Raw genomic sequence first — 12,217 nt, forward strand, 5'->3', positions numbered from 1 at the left:
CTGAAGGGAGTTTTCTTACAATGCATGAAAAAGAAAATCACTCTAAAGGTAAGTAAACAGGTAAATAGCTCACACATACAAAGGTAGGGAAGTGAAAGGTAAGTAGATAATATAAACAGAGCTGAGATCATATTATTGGTAACTGTTGCCCAAGCTCTTGTTACCTGGTAGGCTTTCCTTCAACTCATTTTCTACCTTCAACTCAATAGTTTTAAAAACTTCAAAAGTAAGAAATGAAAGAGAACACGCTAAAAAAAAAGAAATGTATGATATAAATATCCTATTACATGAAAATGATATAAAGGGAATGGGAGTATTTGAGTGACAAGAAAGTTTTTCTAAAAGGGGACAAAAAATTTCCTTCAGATATTTAAGAGCTGCTCTATGTGTCATGTCATTCTGGAGGGCTGTCCCAAGGTAAGTGGGTAGGAATTACAGTAAGCAAATTCTAGATCATGAATTGTAACTTCAGTTAGTTGTTCAAAAATGAGAAAAATCAATGACCCATAAGATAGTCTGTAATGACATTTTGTAATGACAACCAAATTAACTAGATCCTGCAATTTGAATTAACAAAAAATTAACTAAATTTGCTTAGAAGCAGTTACTTTAAAACTCTTCTGCAGAATTTCCCAAAAGGGATGTAAATAGCTATTCTTTGATTAAAAAAAAAAAAAGATACATGACCAAGTGACTGGAAAACTGGACTAAATGGGGTTCTGTACCCCAGAAGTTAGAACTCAGTCTTTGATGCGCTAACGTTACCATAAATCTCTTGAACCAGAGAATGCTGCTTTACATTATTTTTTTGCAATTGAAACCTTTTTCCCCCACAGGGCATCTCTCAACTCTGGTGTTTCTGGGAACCTGATTTGAACTTGATTTTGGGGGGCTCCTCGGCAAAAAAAGTATTTCATCTTATCAACTATGAAAAAGTAATTTCAAAATTTGGCAAGAAAGTACTAATTAGAAATTAAATCTACCAGACAAAATTTTGGAATTATCAGCCCAGAAGATACACAAAAGTGGCTCTATCATACACAATATTCAGTAAAATTACAGTGTCTGCAAATATGGCTTCTTATGTTTTTTAAGTTGATGTCAAATAAAAGTTAGATGTTTAAAACATTTGGGAATAATGACAAATGGTGAGATAAAAGAAGGATAACATTAAACTCATTAACTTGGACAATAAATCTATAGGAAACATTTCTACTCTAACAACTTGTAAGGACACCTATGATATATCTATCTGGTATAACTGTACACAAATCTAAGAAATGGAATTTTTACACTATTCTTCAAAAACTCAGTAAGTAGCACTGTTTTCTGGAGATATGAAAGTATGGGGTTTTTTTATTTTTATTTTTTATTTATTTATTTATTTTAATACTGGAAGGCTGCTCTTGTAGAAAACCTAAGTGCCAGATTCTCTGCTCATGCAGGGGGCTGAAATGCTTTGTGGTGGTTGTGGCTCTACTGGGCTACTGCTCTGTGAATTGTTTTATCCAGGCTAAACTCAACCACTGCTCTTATATGGGCAACAGTTTCCAAACTCCTAGGCAAGTCCAACATGACCCAGGGCTCACCTTTGACACCCTGACCACTTTCAAAATCAACTTCTCTGAATTCTCTGAATGAACCTCTGAATTCTCCCTCAGATTTGCAGTACAGCAAACTCTTGACTAGGGCTGGAAACAGACTTTTCTGTTTGCTTCTATGGGAAGAAGTGTCTTAGAAAGTGTCTTCAAAGAAACCCAAATGCACCCTCATGATGGGGTTCAGGACCAGCTACCCTAAAATATGGTACCTCAACATAATAAATATTTTAAGCTGAAGGAATTTGGGCAATAGAAGGTGCTGGAAGGACTCTCTGCCTCCACCCTGCCTCCAGCTGGATGCAGGTCTTAAGATACTCTTGTGAGAAGCTTCTTTCCTGCACCTAGAGGAAAGGAGCACCCTAATCTCTGCAGGTGGAGAGAGGTTGACAAGAATCCAAACAAACTAGCCTTGCTGAGTTTCCCCCAGTCTACTCCCCTTGGCTCATACCCTTTTGACTTTTCACATTTTCCATGACTTCCACTCTCAATCAAATCTAGTATAAAAACACTCAGGTTTAACTATTTCTTCTGGTCTTCAATTTCCTTATGAAGGCTCCTGTATCCCATAAAACTTTTATTAAGTGTATTTGTGTGTTGTTGTCTTGTTAATCTGTCTTTTGTTATAAAGCCCAGCCAAGAACCTAGAAGAGTAGAAGAAAAATATTTTTTATCCCCCTACATGGAGTAAGACTCCAGAAAATCTACTAATTTTAATATATTATTAGAGAATTTCCAAGTGAGAAGAATCTAGCTATAGCCAATATTCTTCTACATTCTCGACTCATGAAAATAATAGTGAATAAGCTAATTAGTAACCTTAGATAAATAAATTAAATCTCCTCTGTGAATATGAGTAAACTTGTTAGCACCAAGCCACAAATGCAGGAACAATATGCAATGGAAAGGAGTCAGAAGAATGGATCCTAAGCCTGGCCCTGCCAATCACAACCTGTTTGACTTGGGACCTCAGTCTATATTGTTATGAAATTGATATTTTTAGCTTTAAAAGAAGGAAGTTGTCATATTTTTCCTCCACGCCAACTTTTATGCCACTCCAACCAAGGCAACCCTTTCAGTTCCCCATCACAGTGGTTGTAGCTCTGTATCATAAACTAGGGGAAAAGTTTCATTTGGTTTCACATTCATTCATTAAGCAATACATTTCTTAGTATGGTCTCAGGAAAAGAGCAGTGTATCAGACACTATGTTAGGTGCTGGGGATGCATTGTTTAATACGACAGTCCCCTAGTTTAGAGTCTAGTATTAACTCACAAACCAGTGTTCCATTTTAATCAGCCTACTACAGAATGCAGATGCTTCTGATGTGAAGGCCAACACAGCATGATTTAGAACATCAGCACCACTGATAAAAAAAGTAATGTTTTTTTCCCTCTTTGAAAATGCCTTGGTCAGTACGCTTTCTCCAGCTAAAACAATGACCTTCAGGAATCCTGCTTGAGTTCCTCGTATCCTTTTATCTATATCTCTAAATTCTTATAAATTATATTGAATAGAAAAGACTGTAAATAAAAACTTATGGCCATATCATGAGGCTGAGCCAAAACTGTACACAGAATAAAGCTGAGAGAAGTCAGAGCTGAGGAAAGTGACATATTGTTTTCTTCTCCCTCTACTTCTCCGTCTTGGTTTCTTTCTTCTCATTCCGTAACTTTGTGTCTTTCTATTGTGGCATGATATGGGGGTAAGACATAGTTTTTTGTAGAACCAGAAGGACCAAGGACCAAGGACTAAATCTTAGCCCTGACACATTCTAGATATTTCATGCTAGGCAGATGTCCCCTGAGCCTCCATTTCCTCACTGGTCAAAGGTTTAAATCAGATCACGTATGTCATGTGTCTAGTTCAGGATCTAGCACATGGTAAGCATTCAATAAATGGTAGTGATAGTGAAGGACGCAATAAAGATAATAATGAATAAGAAAATCAAAAGGAAGAAAAGTTATAACTGACTACAAGATGGAACTAAAGTTATGTGATTACCTTACTCCTAAAATTTTGGTATTCTTAGTCTGAAAAGGTAGTTCACTAGAGTTTATCAACAAACACTAAAATCACTTGTAATTATTTAAACAACTCTCATAGGAAAAAAGAAAAAGTCTGCCTACTTGTCATAAAACAACTTCAAGTCCAAAATATATTTTGCCATTAATTCACTTTCCATCCTTTATAAATAAATTCCTGTTCTGTATTCTTCAAAAATATTAATGTCCTAAAGTCTGTTAAGCCAGTCAGAGAAAGACAAGTACCGTATCATTTCACTCATATGTGGAATTTAATGAACAAACTGAACTACCAAGAAAAACAGAGACAGACTCATAGGTAGAGAGCAGGCAGGTGTACCACTGTTGCTCAGCTTCCCCCCTTCAGCTTTAATCATGCAACCTGAAATTTATCCTTAAGAATTTAATGTTGTAGAGAGAGCAAAAGATCTAGAGTCAGGTGGACTAGATGTAATTTTCACTTCTTCCTTAGACTGTTGTCCAATATACAAAAAAATTGTAAATTGTATATATTTTTTTGTATATTGGACAATTTTAGCCATATTTCCCACACAGACCTGAGAATTACTAGCTGAATGACCTTGGGAATTATGGAACCTCTCTGTGCATTAGTTTCATCATCTGTAACACATAAATAACAATACTAGTCAGGACCTGTCCATAAAGATTGTTGTGAGAATTAAGTACCTTAAGACATAAAAGTGATAGATCCTGGTTCATGGTTACCTGTGAAATAATATTAGCAGCTATTATTATGAATATTGGTATTGATACTGTAAAGTATCTAGCAGACAGTAGGGGTACAACAAAAGATAGCTGCTATTATTTTCTAAACCATATTAGCATATTCATTGGTTATACCAAATAGAACCGATGGTTAATTATAATATTTACCTACTTATCTATGTCAGGGGCTCTACAAATGTGGCCCCGGTTCAGCAGCATCAGCAATTTGTTAGAAACTCAATTTCCTGAAACTTGTTAGAAATGGAAATTTTCAGGTCCCACCCCAGATCTAGTGAATCAGAAGCTCTTAGGGTGGGGCCAGTAATCTATTTTTAATTGACTGAAAGTCTTTAAATTTTAAAGGTTTTAAAAATTATTATTATTATCATATTATTGACATTTTATAAATGTCTCCCATGCCCCCTGACCCCCTCCACCCAGCCCCAGGCCTTCCCCACACTATTGTCTGTGTCCATGGACTGTGCATATATGTATATATGTTATTTTAACACGCCCTCCAAGTGAATCCGATGCAGCTAAAGTTTAAGAACCACTCGTGTAAGTCTAAAATCTTTAAAAATATTTATTTGCAGATTTTAAGAACCAAAACACTGCATTATACTTTCAGAAGAGGTATTCGTTAGCCCTTTATAAAGTCAGTGCTTCAGAAATTCTACTTCATCGGTGCCCACAGATGTAAAATTACTCAATAAACACGCAATGGTCAAGAACACAGAGCAAGCAGAGCTTTTTTCCTATTCCCTAAAAGTTATCACTGTGTTCTCAGCTTGGGGATCTGCTTTTCCTTCCAGCCACCAAGACAGAAAAGAAAGAATAGTGTGATTGATTCAGTGGAGCTGTGAAGTCGTTGACTTTACAATGCAGGGAAAGGATATCTCTGCCATGAGTAAATTAAGCTTTCGGAAGATATGATGGAACAGAGAAAAAATCTGATAGTCAGTTGGGTGTCTCCCATGTGGTAACCAAGCAGGTAACTAACAAGCTGGGTGTGGTTCGATAATGGAACCCAGGGCCTCTCTCTCTCCAAATGCATGTAGGTATCAATAAAATAAATTAAAATGTAGATCAAATATCCTATTCCACAGTGTTATGGAATAAATTTAGAGTATAGCTAACCAGTGCTGAAGAATATACTCCCATTATCTATTGCCAGTCAGATGGGTCCAATGCAAGGAAAGTACATTATATAAGGGCTTCTTCAGACTCCAATCTTCTCCTAAAAACCATTTATCACCTTAAATTATTCCTTTTGAATAAAGCTTCTAGGTCATGGCTCAAGTTCTAATTTGGGGTCCAAGTAAGCAATTAAAAAGGAACCTTCTGATCTTTAAAGTGCTTCAGGAAATAAAGGGTTTCCTTCCTTCCTTCCTTCGTTTTTCTTCTTAGAACAGGAAAAAAGCTAAATCGCAGGTATTTAAATCTTAGGTGCCATCTCTTATACTACTGTCTTACAAGTTTCTAGACAAGATAGAACTGCATGTGACCAGTAATAACAAAAACTAAATAGCGATATAAGACCCTCGAGTTTATAAAGTGCATTAGGAAGAACGGGTATAAATTAATATTGTACATAACAAAAGAATGTCATCAATTTTAGAACACTTCTCTGGGTAAAATTCAGCTAACTGAATTCATAGGTATTTTCAAAAACAAGCAGCTCATGTTTCAGTACAATAAATTATGCTAAGAGTCATACATAAATGTTACTGACACCAATGGTTCACCTAGCAACCATAACCTGCAACACAAACAGTCGGTCTACTCAGCGTGTGAAGAGACTTGTGGGGGCAGCGGACTGGAATGTGTTAACGAGGGCTGATTCTTAAAAGGGCTCTGTAGGATGGTGAACCAAAGGAAAATATTCCTGTCAGAACAACCAGTTTAAGGACAGGCTTAGTCATAGAACCGAAATGCCAGAACACCGAAATTTAAATACAAGTCAAAAAGCCAGAGACATCTGCTCACCAGCAATTGTAAGTTTTAATTAAGCAACCTGTTCACTTCAAATGAATGTAATTTTAGCTCTGATGAATTTAAGAATAAGGCTACATTAATTTTTTCTGGAGAACAGCTCTGCCAAAAAACCCTAACCAATATATTTTAAGGAACCAATGTTTACACATATGGACATAATGGTAACTTAAGCAATCATTTCAAACCCCACAATATTTACTTCCCCCAGTCATAGAATCCTTTAAAATCGACCAGGCCAGATTCACCCCATAGGCACTGGGATAATCTATTTACAGCTGCATGAATCACAGCTTCCTAAATCTCGGGGACTCATTAGCGAAGAGCTGGGACTCCGAGGCAGAGGAAGGTAAACACGCTCTTGCAGCCAAGGGGAGCCTGCTGGGGGCCCGCAAGATCCCAGAGTCAGAGAAAGCAAACACCGCACAGCCCCTCGGTCCCACGCAAGCTCTCGTTCCATGACTCCTGGGGCAGCTCGACCCGTGAGCAGCCACGGCGAGTCCCCCTTCGGTGAATCAGGGAAGAGCAGGAAGATTTGGGAGATGCCCCCCAAGTGCGAATCTAAGTAAAGGGACAACTGAGGACCAAAAGCTGCCAACGTTTCCGAACCTTCAGAATCTTCCACCTCCACAGACTCCCCCTCTGGGGGGACAGAGGAGTAAGTGAGAAAGGGCTTTGGGCCCCAAGATCAACCTATAAATGACTAGGGAGGGGCGCGTGCAGGGGGGCAGCTCAGGTAATCCTTCAGTGTCCCGCAGGACTCTGAGGCAAGGGGGCAACAGGCCAGGCTGCCTCCTCAATGGCTTCCTAACCCCAAACCCCCCAGCTTTTCCAAAAATGAATAAGCTAAGAGACAGCACTTGAGGCGAGAAATGACATTTGGATAACAGAGGCAGACTGGCAACTATGACCCCTTTACTTTTTTGTCTGAAGCCATCCAAGTCGATCCACTCCATGCCACAAGCTCTCATCTACTGAGGGCTTACAATATGCGAAGTGCCGTGCTTAATGCATAGAGGGCTCACGTCATTTAAACCCTCACGGTAACCTACCATTACCACCATTTACCGATGAGAGGCTAAGAAGGTTAAGGGCACACAAATGATGAATTGCAAAGCCACAGCTTCCTGTCTCCCTGACCTCTTGCTGCCTCTTGTCTTTGGCTTACATGTCACAGACTGATAACCCCATAGGAGACCTTCGTTCAAAGATAACTTGATCCAAGTTAGCAAAATACACCATTTATAAAACGAAAAAGAAAAATCTAGTGAAGAAAAGTCTGTTCTGGGATGAACCTCTCAGTCCCCTCACTGCCCAAAAAAGCAGAACTACCAAGTTCTCCCTGGAGCCTTAACTAGGGTGGGAAAAAGGGGGAACAATTAAATAATATTAAACTAAAATAAATAAAATAAAATAGTAATTTAGAATGGGGAAATTTTTAAGAAATATTTCAAAAATGAGGAACACATCCCTAGCCAGAATCAGCACCACTCCCCAGACCCGAGCCCCTTAGGAGCTCCCCACTCCGGCTGTGAGGGGACCCCTTAGTGCAGGAGGCAGTCATTTCTCTCCTCTGTTCCGCCTCTACCTTCCCCCCTCGCCCCCTCTCTCTTTTCTCCTCTAAACTTCCTTTTTCTCCCACGGTTTAAGGACCCCTTATAACTACAGTTGAAACTGACAAAACAGAGAATACACATAGAATCATTCAAATTTTATCTAAATTCTTTTATTCACACTTCCTTCTCTCCTTACTCATCAACTACTCTTTCACTGTACTGGCATTTTTCGTGGTCACCCTTTCCCTTGACATTTATATATCAAGACCGCATTAGACTGAAAACTTAAAATAACATACTTTTCATTAACTGAAAAGGAATTTGGTAAGGCAGGAAAGACAAGAGACCTGCCTTCCTCCTTTCTCTGTCTCTCCATGAACGTGTCTAATAGTTCAAGAGAAGAATCTAAGAACATCAAAAAAGAGGGAATATTTCTTTTTTTCTAATATTAAAATTCCTATACTTTTTTTACCTAAAATTCCTATCCTTTTTTATCTTCCCCACCAACTGAATGATGACCCAATGGTCACCTACAACAGAAGTGTCCAACATGCCTTTTAGTGAGACAAGAGGAGGCTGGCTATCTTTTTATCATCACTTGGGTGAAACAAGGAAATGACTGCATGAAGGATGAACTTACTCTGATTAATAATAAGATTTAATAGCTTGGATTTAATGTTTGGGGATATTTAATTATTTTTCTTCACTTGAGGCTAATGCTATAACTTCTAGACATAAAAGAATGAAAAATTAAAAACTATTGTTCTCACATATGAATTTTGTGTCAATAATTTCAGTGTATAAGTCTATAAGAAAAGGCCACTTTGTGCTGATTCTAGAACAAAACAGAACAGAAATGTAAGCAGCTAACAGTGGGAGTTAGTCAAGGCTACATTGTGTAACTTTCCCCCTCCCTAGAGTGGCTCCTCATTTAATAAGAGCTCATTTTAAATTCTGACCTATAATATACTTCAAAGCAAATAAGCTTATTTGAGTATAACCTAATCAGTTGGACAGGCATCTATCAATTGATTATTGTGTCTAAAATGTTTATTTCCCAATTCTTACTCTGTTGCAGCAGAATTAAGATTTAAATCTCTAAGATTTGTTATTTTATAAAAAAAAAAAATGGAGTTCACAGACACACAGACTGAAGGTAAAGGGATGGAAAAAGAAACTCATGAAAATGAAAATGAAAAAAAAGAGCTGCAGTAGCAATACTCGTACCAGATCAAATAGACTTTAAAACAAAGGCCCTAAGACGAGACAAAGAAGGACCCAGCAATTCCACTTCTGAGCGCTCATCTGAGGAAAATGAAACACTAATTTGAAAAGATATATGCACCCCTATATTCACTGCAGCATTATTTATAATAGCCATGGTACAGAAGCAACCTAGGTGTCCATCAATAAAGGAATGCATTGGAATATTACGCAGCCATGAAAAAGAATAAAACCTTGCCATTTGCAATAACATGGATAGACCGAGAAGATATTATGCTAAGCGATATAAATCAGAAAAAGGCAAATACTATATCATTTCGCTTATATATGGAACCCAAAAAACTAAACAAATGAACAAACAAAACAAAGAGCCTCACAGACACAGAAAAACTGATAGCTGCCAGAGGGCTGAGCAGTGGGAGGATGGGCAAAAGGTGAAGGGGATTAAGAGGTACAAACTTACAGTTATAAGATAAATATGGAGTGTGGAGTGCAACACAGGAAATACAGGCAATAATGTCGCAATAACTTTGTACTGTGACAGATGGTTACCAGATGGTTACTGGACTTTTTGCGGTGATCTTTTGTATGTGACATAAATGTCAAGTCACTATATTGTACACCTGAAACTAATATAGTATGTCTACTATACTTTAATTGAAAGACATTTGCATTCCAGAATAAAATGTCTGTTAAAAAAGAGGTCATACGTTCCAGGTAAATCAGGATCTGAACCCTTGCTGTCTGACTCTGAAGGCTATGTGTGTGTAACTACTAAATTAAACCACCTTGCCCAGCTGGGAGTGGCTCAGCAGTTGAGCATCGACCTAGGATCCAGGCAATCAGGGTTTGATTCCCTATCAGGGCACATGCCAGGCTTGCGGGCTTGATCATTGACTCTCTCATCATTGATGTTTCTATCTCTCTCTCTCCATCTCCTTTCCTCTCTCTAAAATCAATAAAGATATATTAAATTAAACCACTTGGAGGGTTGTCGGAATGACTAAATATTTAATCTATAGACATGGTAAAAATACTCTTGCTGGCACTGTGCAGGGCCCTAGAAGTGAGTAACACAGCCTTTGTGTGCAAACAGCTCAACTGGTGTTCTGATATTTTTAGCAAAAGCGTACTCAATTATCCATTTTATGAACTGCTCAGAAGACTGGTCTAGTCCCACATGCCTGGCACATGGCAGGCCCCCAATAAATAACTGTATGGTGCCAGTGCTGCGGTTCCCATAGGAGTCATCCTCATCTGTACTTCTATTTCTCTGCAGTGTCCACTGCCAGCATTTGTGACTTGATTACCAACCTGGAACCCTAACAGTTACACCCCAGATGACATGGGCAGTCCTCTGTGATGGCCCCAGATACCCAGACATTACAGGGACACCTCCTCATCAAAAACCTTATTTCCCTTGGGGGCACCTCAGAAATGAGGAAATTGTGCCAGAACCTTCAGCTCCAAAGGTGCACATCCCAAGACTCACATCAGCCCATCTCTACCGTAGCCTGTGGAAAAGTCCCATTCATGTCATGTGGATGGTACATGTAAGATGAGACAAAGCTTGGAAAGGAAGGGGTAAACTGCAGGCATCCTTCACTAGAATTCACAGTATATTTCCTCACAATAGCTGAGGATCTTAACCTTTTATCTCCTGCCAACACATCAGAGGATTTAGCTCCCAGCAGTAACAGAAGATCCCTGCAGAAGTGATTCTTGATTAGGAAGTGGGTGACATGGCCTCCCAGAAGCACATATCAGAATTTGGGGAAAGGATTTTGTCAGTGGGGGCGGGGGGTGGGGCCTAAAACACCTCTCAGGTAATTCTGATGTGCCCCCTGAAATAAGAATCACTGTTATAGAAGGTTATTAGCTGCTATTACATTATTGGTACCACTTCTATGCTACACAATGGTTTAAATAGGACTTGTAGAATAGCTTAGGAATATAACCACATTTTAAATAATATTTCTATGTGAGAAACCTCTTCCTAGTCCCAAACAACAGACTTAAAACATTACCTATTTCCCATTTACAACTGTCCATAAAAGAGAGAAAAAAGTGACCAATAGTTAATTGTGAAGTCGTATGGGTTTTTTAGCTGAGATGTACAGAGGGCTTCAGTGGAATCTGATAACTCGATGAAATTGTATATAAATTCTGTGTACATGTGTATTTTTCTGGAGAGCTTATATTATATGTCCCCCCCACACAAATAAGTATTATTTTAAGAACCACCACTATTAACTGCTTGACAGAGAAACCTACACGTAAGTACCAATTTATGGGTCATACTAAGTACAAGATATAAAATGAGTCTAGACTTCTGTCCTACAATCCATCTTTATTTTCATCTAACCCTCTGCCATCCACATAAATCTGATGCCACAACTTGGTTTGAATCTTGAAAAAAAATCTTACTGAGATTTGCAGCTCTTCTATGGCCTAACTTATAAATATTGACATATTTCTTAAATAGCTGAGATTTTTTAGAATCCAGTAAGAGGTTTTACTAATGTCACAGAATGCACTGTAATCACTGGATACTTATATTCCCACCCCCATCATTACCCACAGCCCACACACCAAATAATTACAGGTGCCTAAAACGCATGTCCAATGCTCTAGAATTTAAACTTTCAAGCTGATGCTGAAAAGCTTGTATATAAATCAATTACTGCACAATAAAGCACGCAAAACAATTCCAAGACGTGAAAGAAATATAACCTGACCTTCATGAGATGCTGATTTATCCATTTTGTGAACGTTTTCTTTTGTACTTTGTCCCGTTCATCTGCAAGGGGGGAAAAGACAGAAAACAAGGTTGGTAAAATCTAGGAATAGACTTTGTGATTATGCACAGAAACAAAAATAAGGTATTCAAAAAATACAGTTTAGTGCATCTGAAGTTTCTTGAATTCTGGCAACTGCAGGCTATCTGTAAGAAGGTGGTAAAGAGCTGTCAGACTGGTCTCTTCCCAGCGCTGTATTTGCATAATTTCTCCTTTAAACAAATATCTTCTATGCATTCTGTAGTATAACCCCCATCCCCACCACGACCACCACCAAGATGTCTAATCTAAGCCTCAAG

General features: G+C 38.4%; 1 protein-coding gene across 9 annotated transcripts in view; it reads right to left on the reverse strand.

Moving 5' to 3' along the window:
- The window catches only part of DST (dystonin), a gene marked incomplete at its 5' end in the record, with an annotated part of 396,243 nt that overhangs the window by 221,739 nt on the left and 162,287 nt on the right, over positions 1 to 12,217 (reverse strand). For all 9 annotated transcript variants that reach the window (XM_081141256.1, XM_081141254.1, XM_081141253.1 and 6 more), the window contains one exon: positions 11,859 to 11,920. In XM_081141256.1, the coding sequence (XP_080997382.1) occupies positions 11,859 to 11,920 (62 nt within the window). The remainder of the gene's footprint in view (positions 1 to 11,858; positions 11,921 to 12,217) is intronic.

The sequence above is a fragment of the Miniopterus schreibersii genome (genome assembly GCF_964146895.1).
Source record: "Miniopterus schreibersii genome assembly, chromosome: 6".
Lineage (NCBI taxonomy): Eukaryota > Metazoa > Chordata > Mammalia > Chiroptera > Miniopteridae > Miniopterus > Miniopterus schreibersii.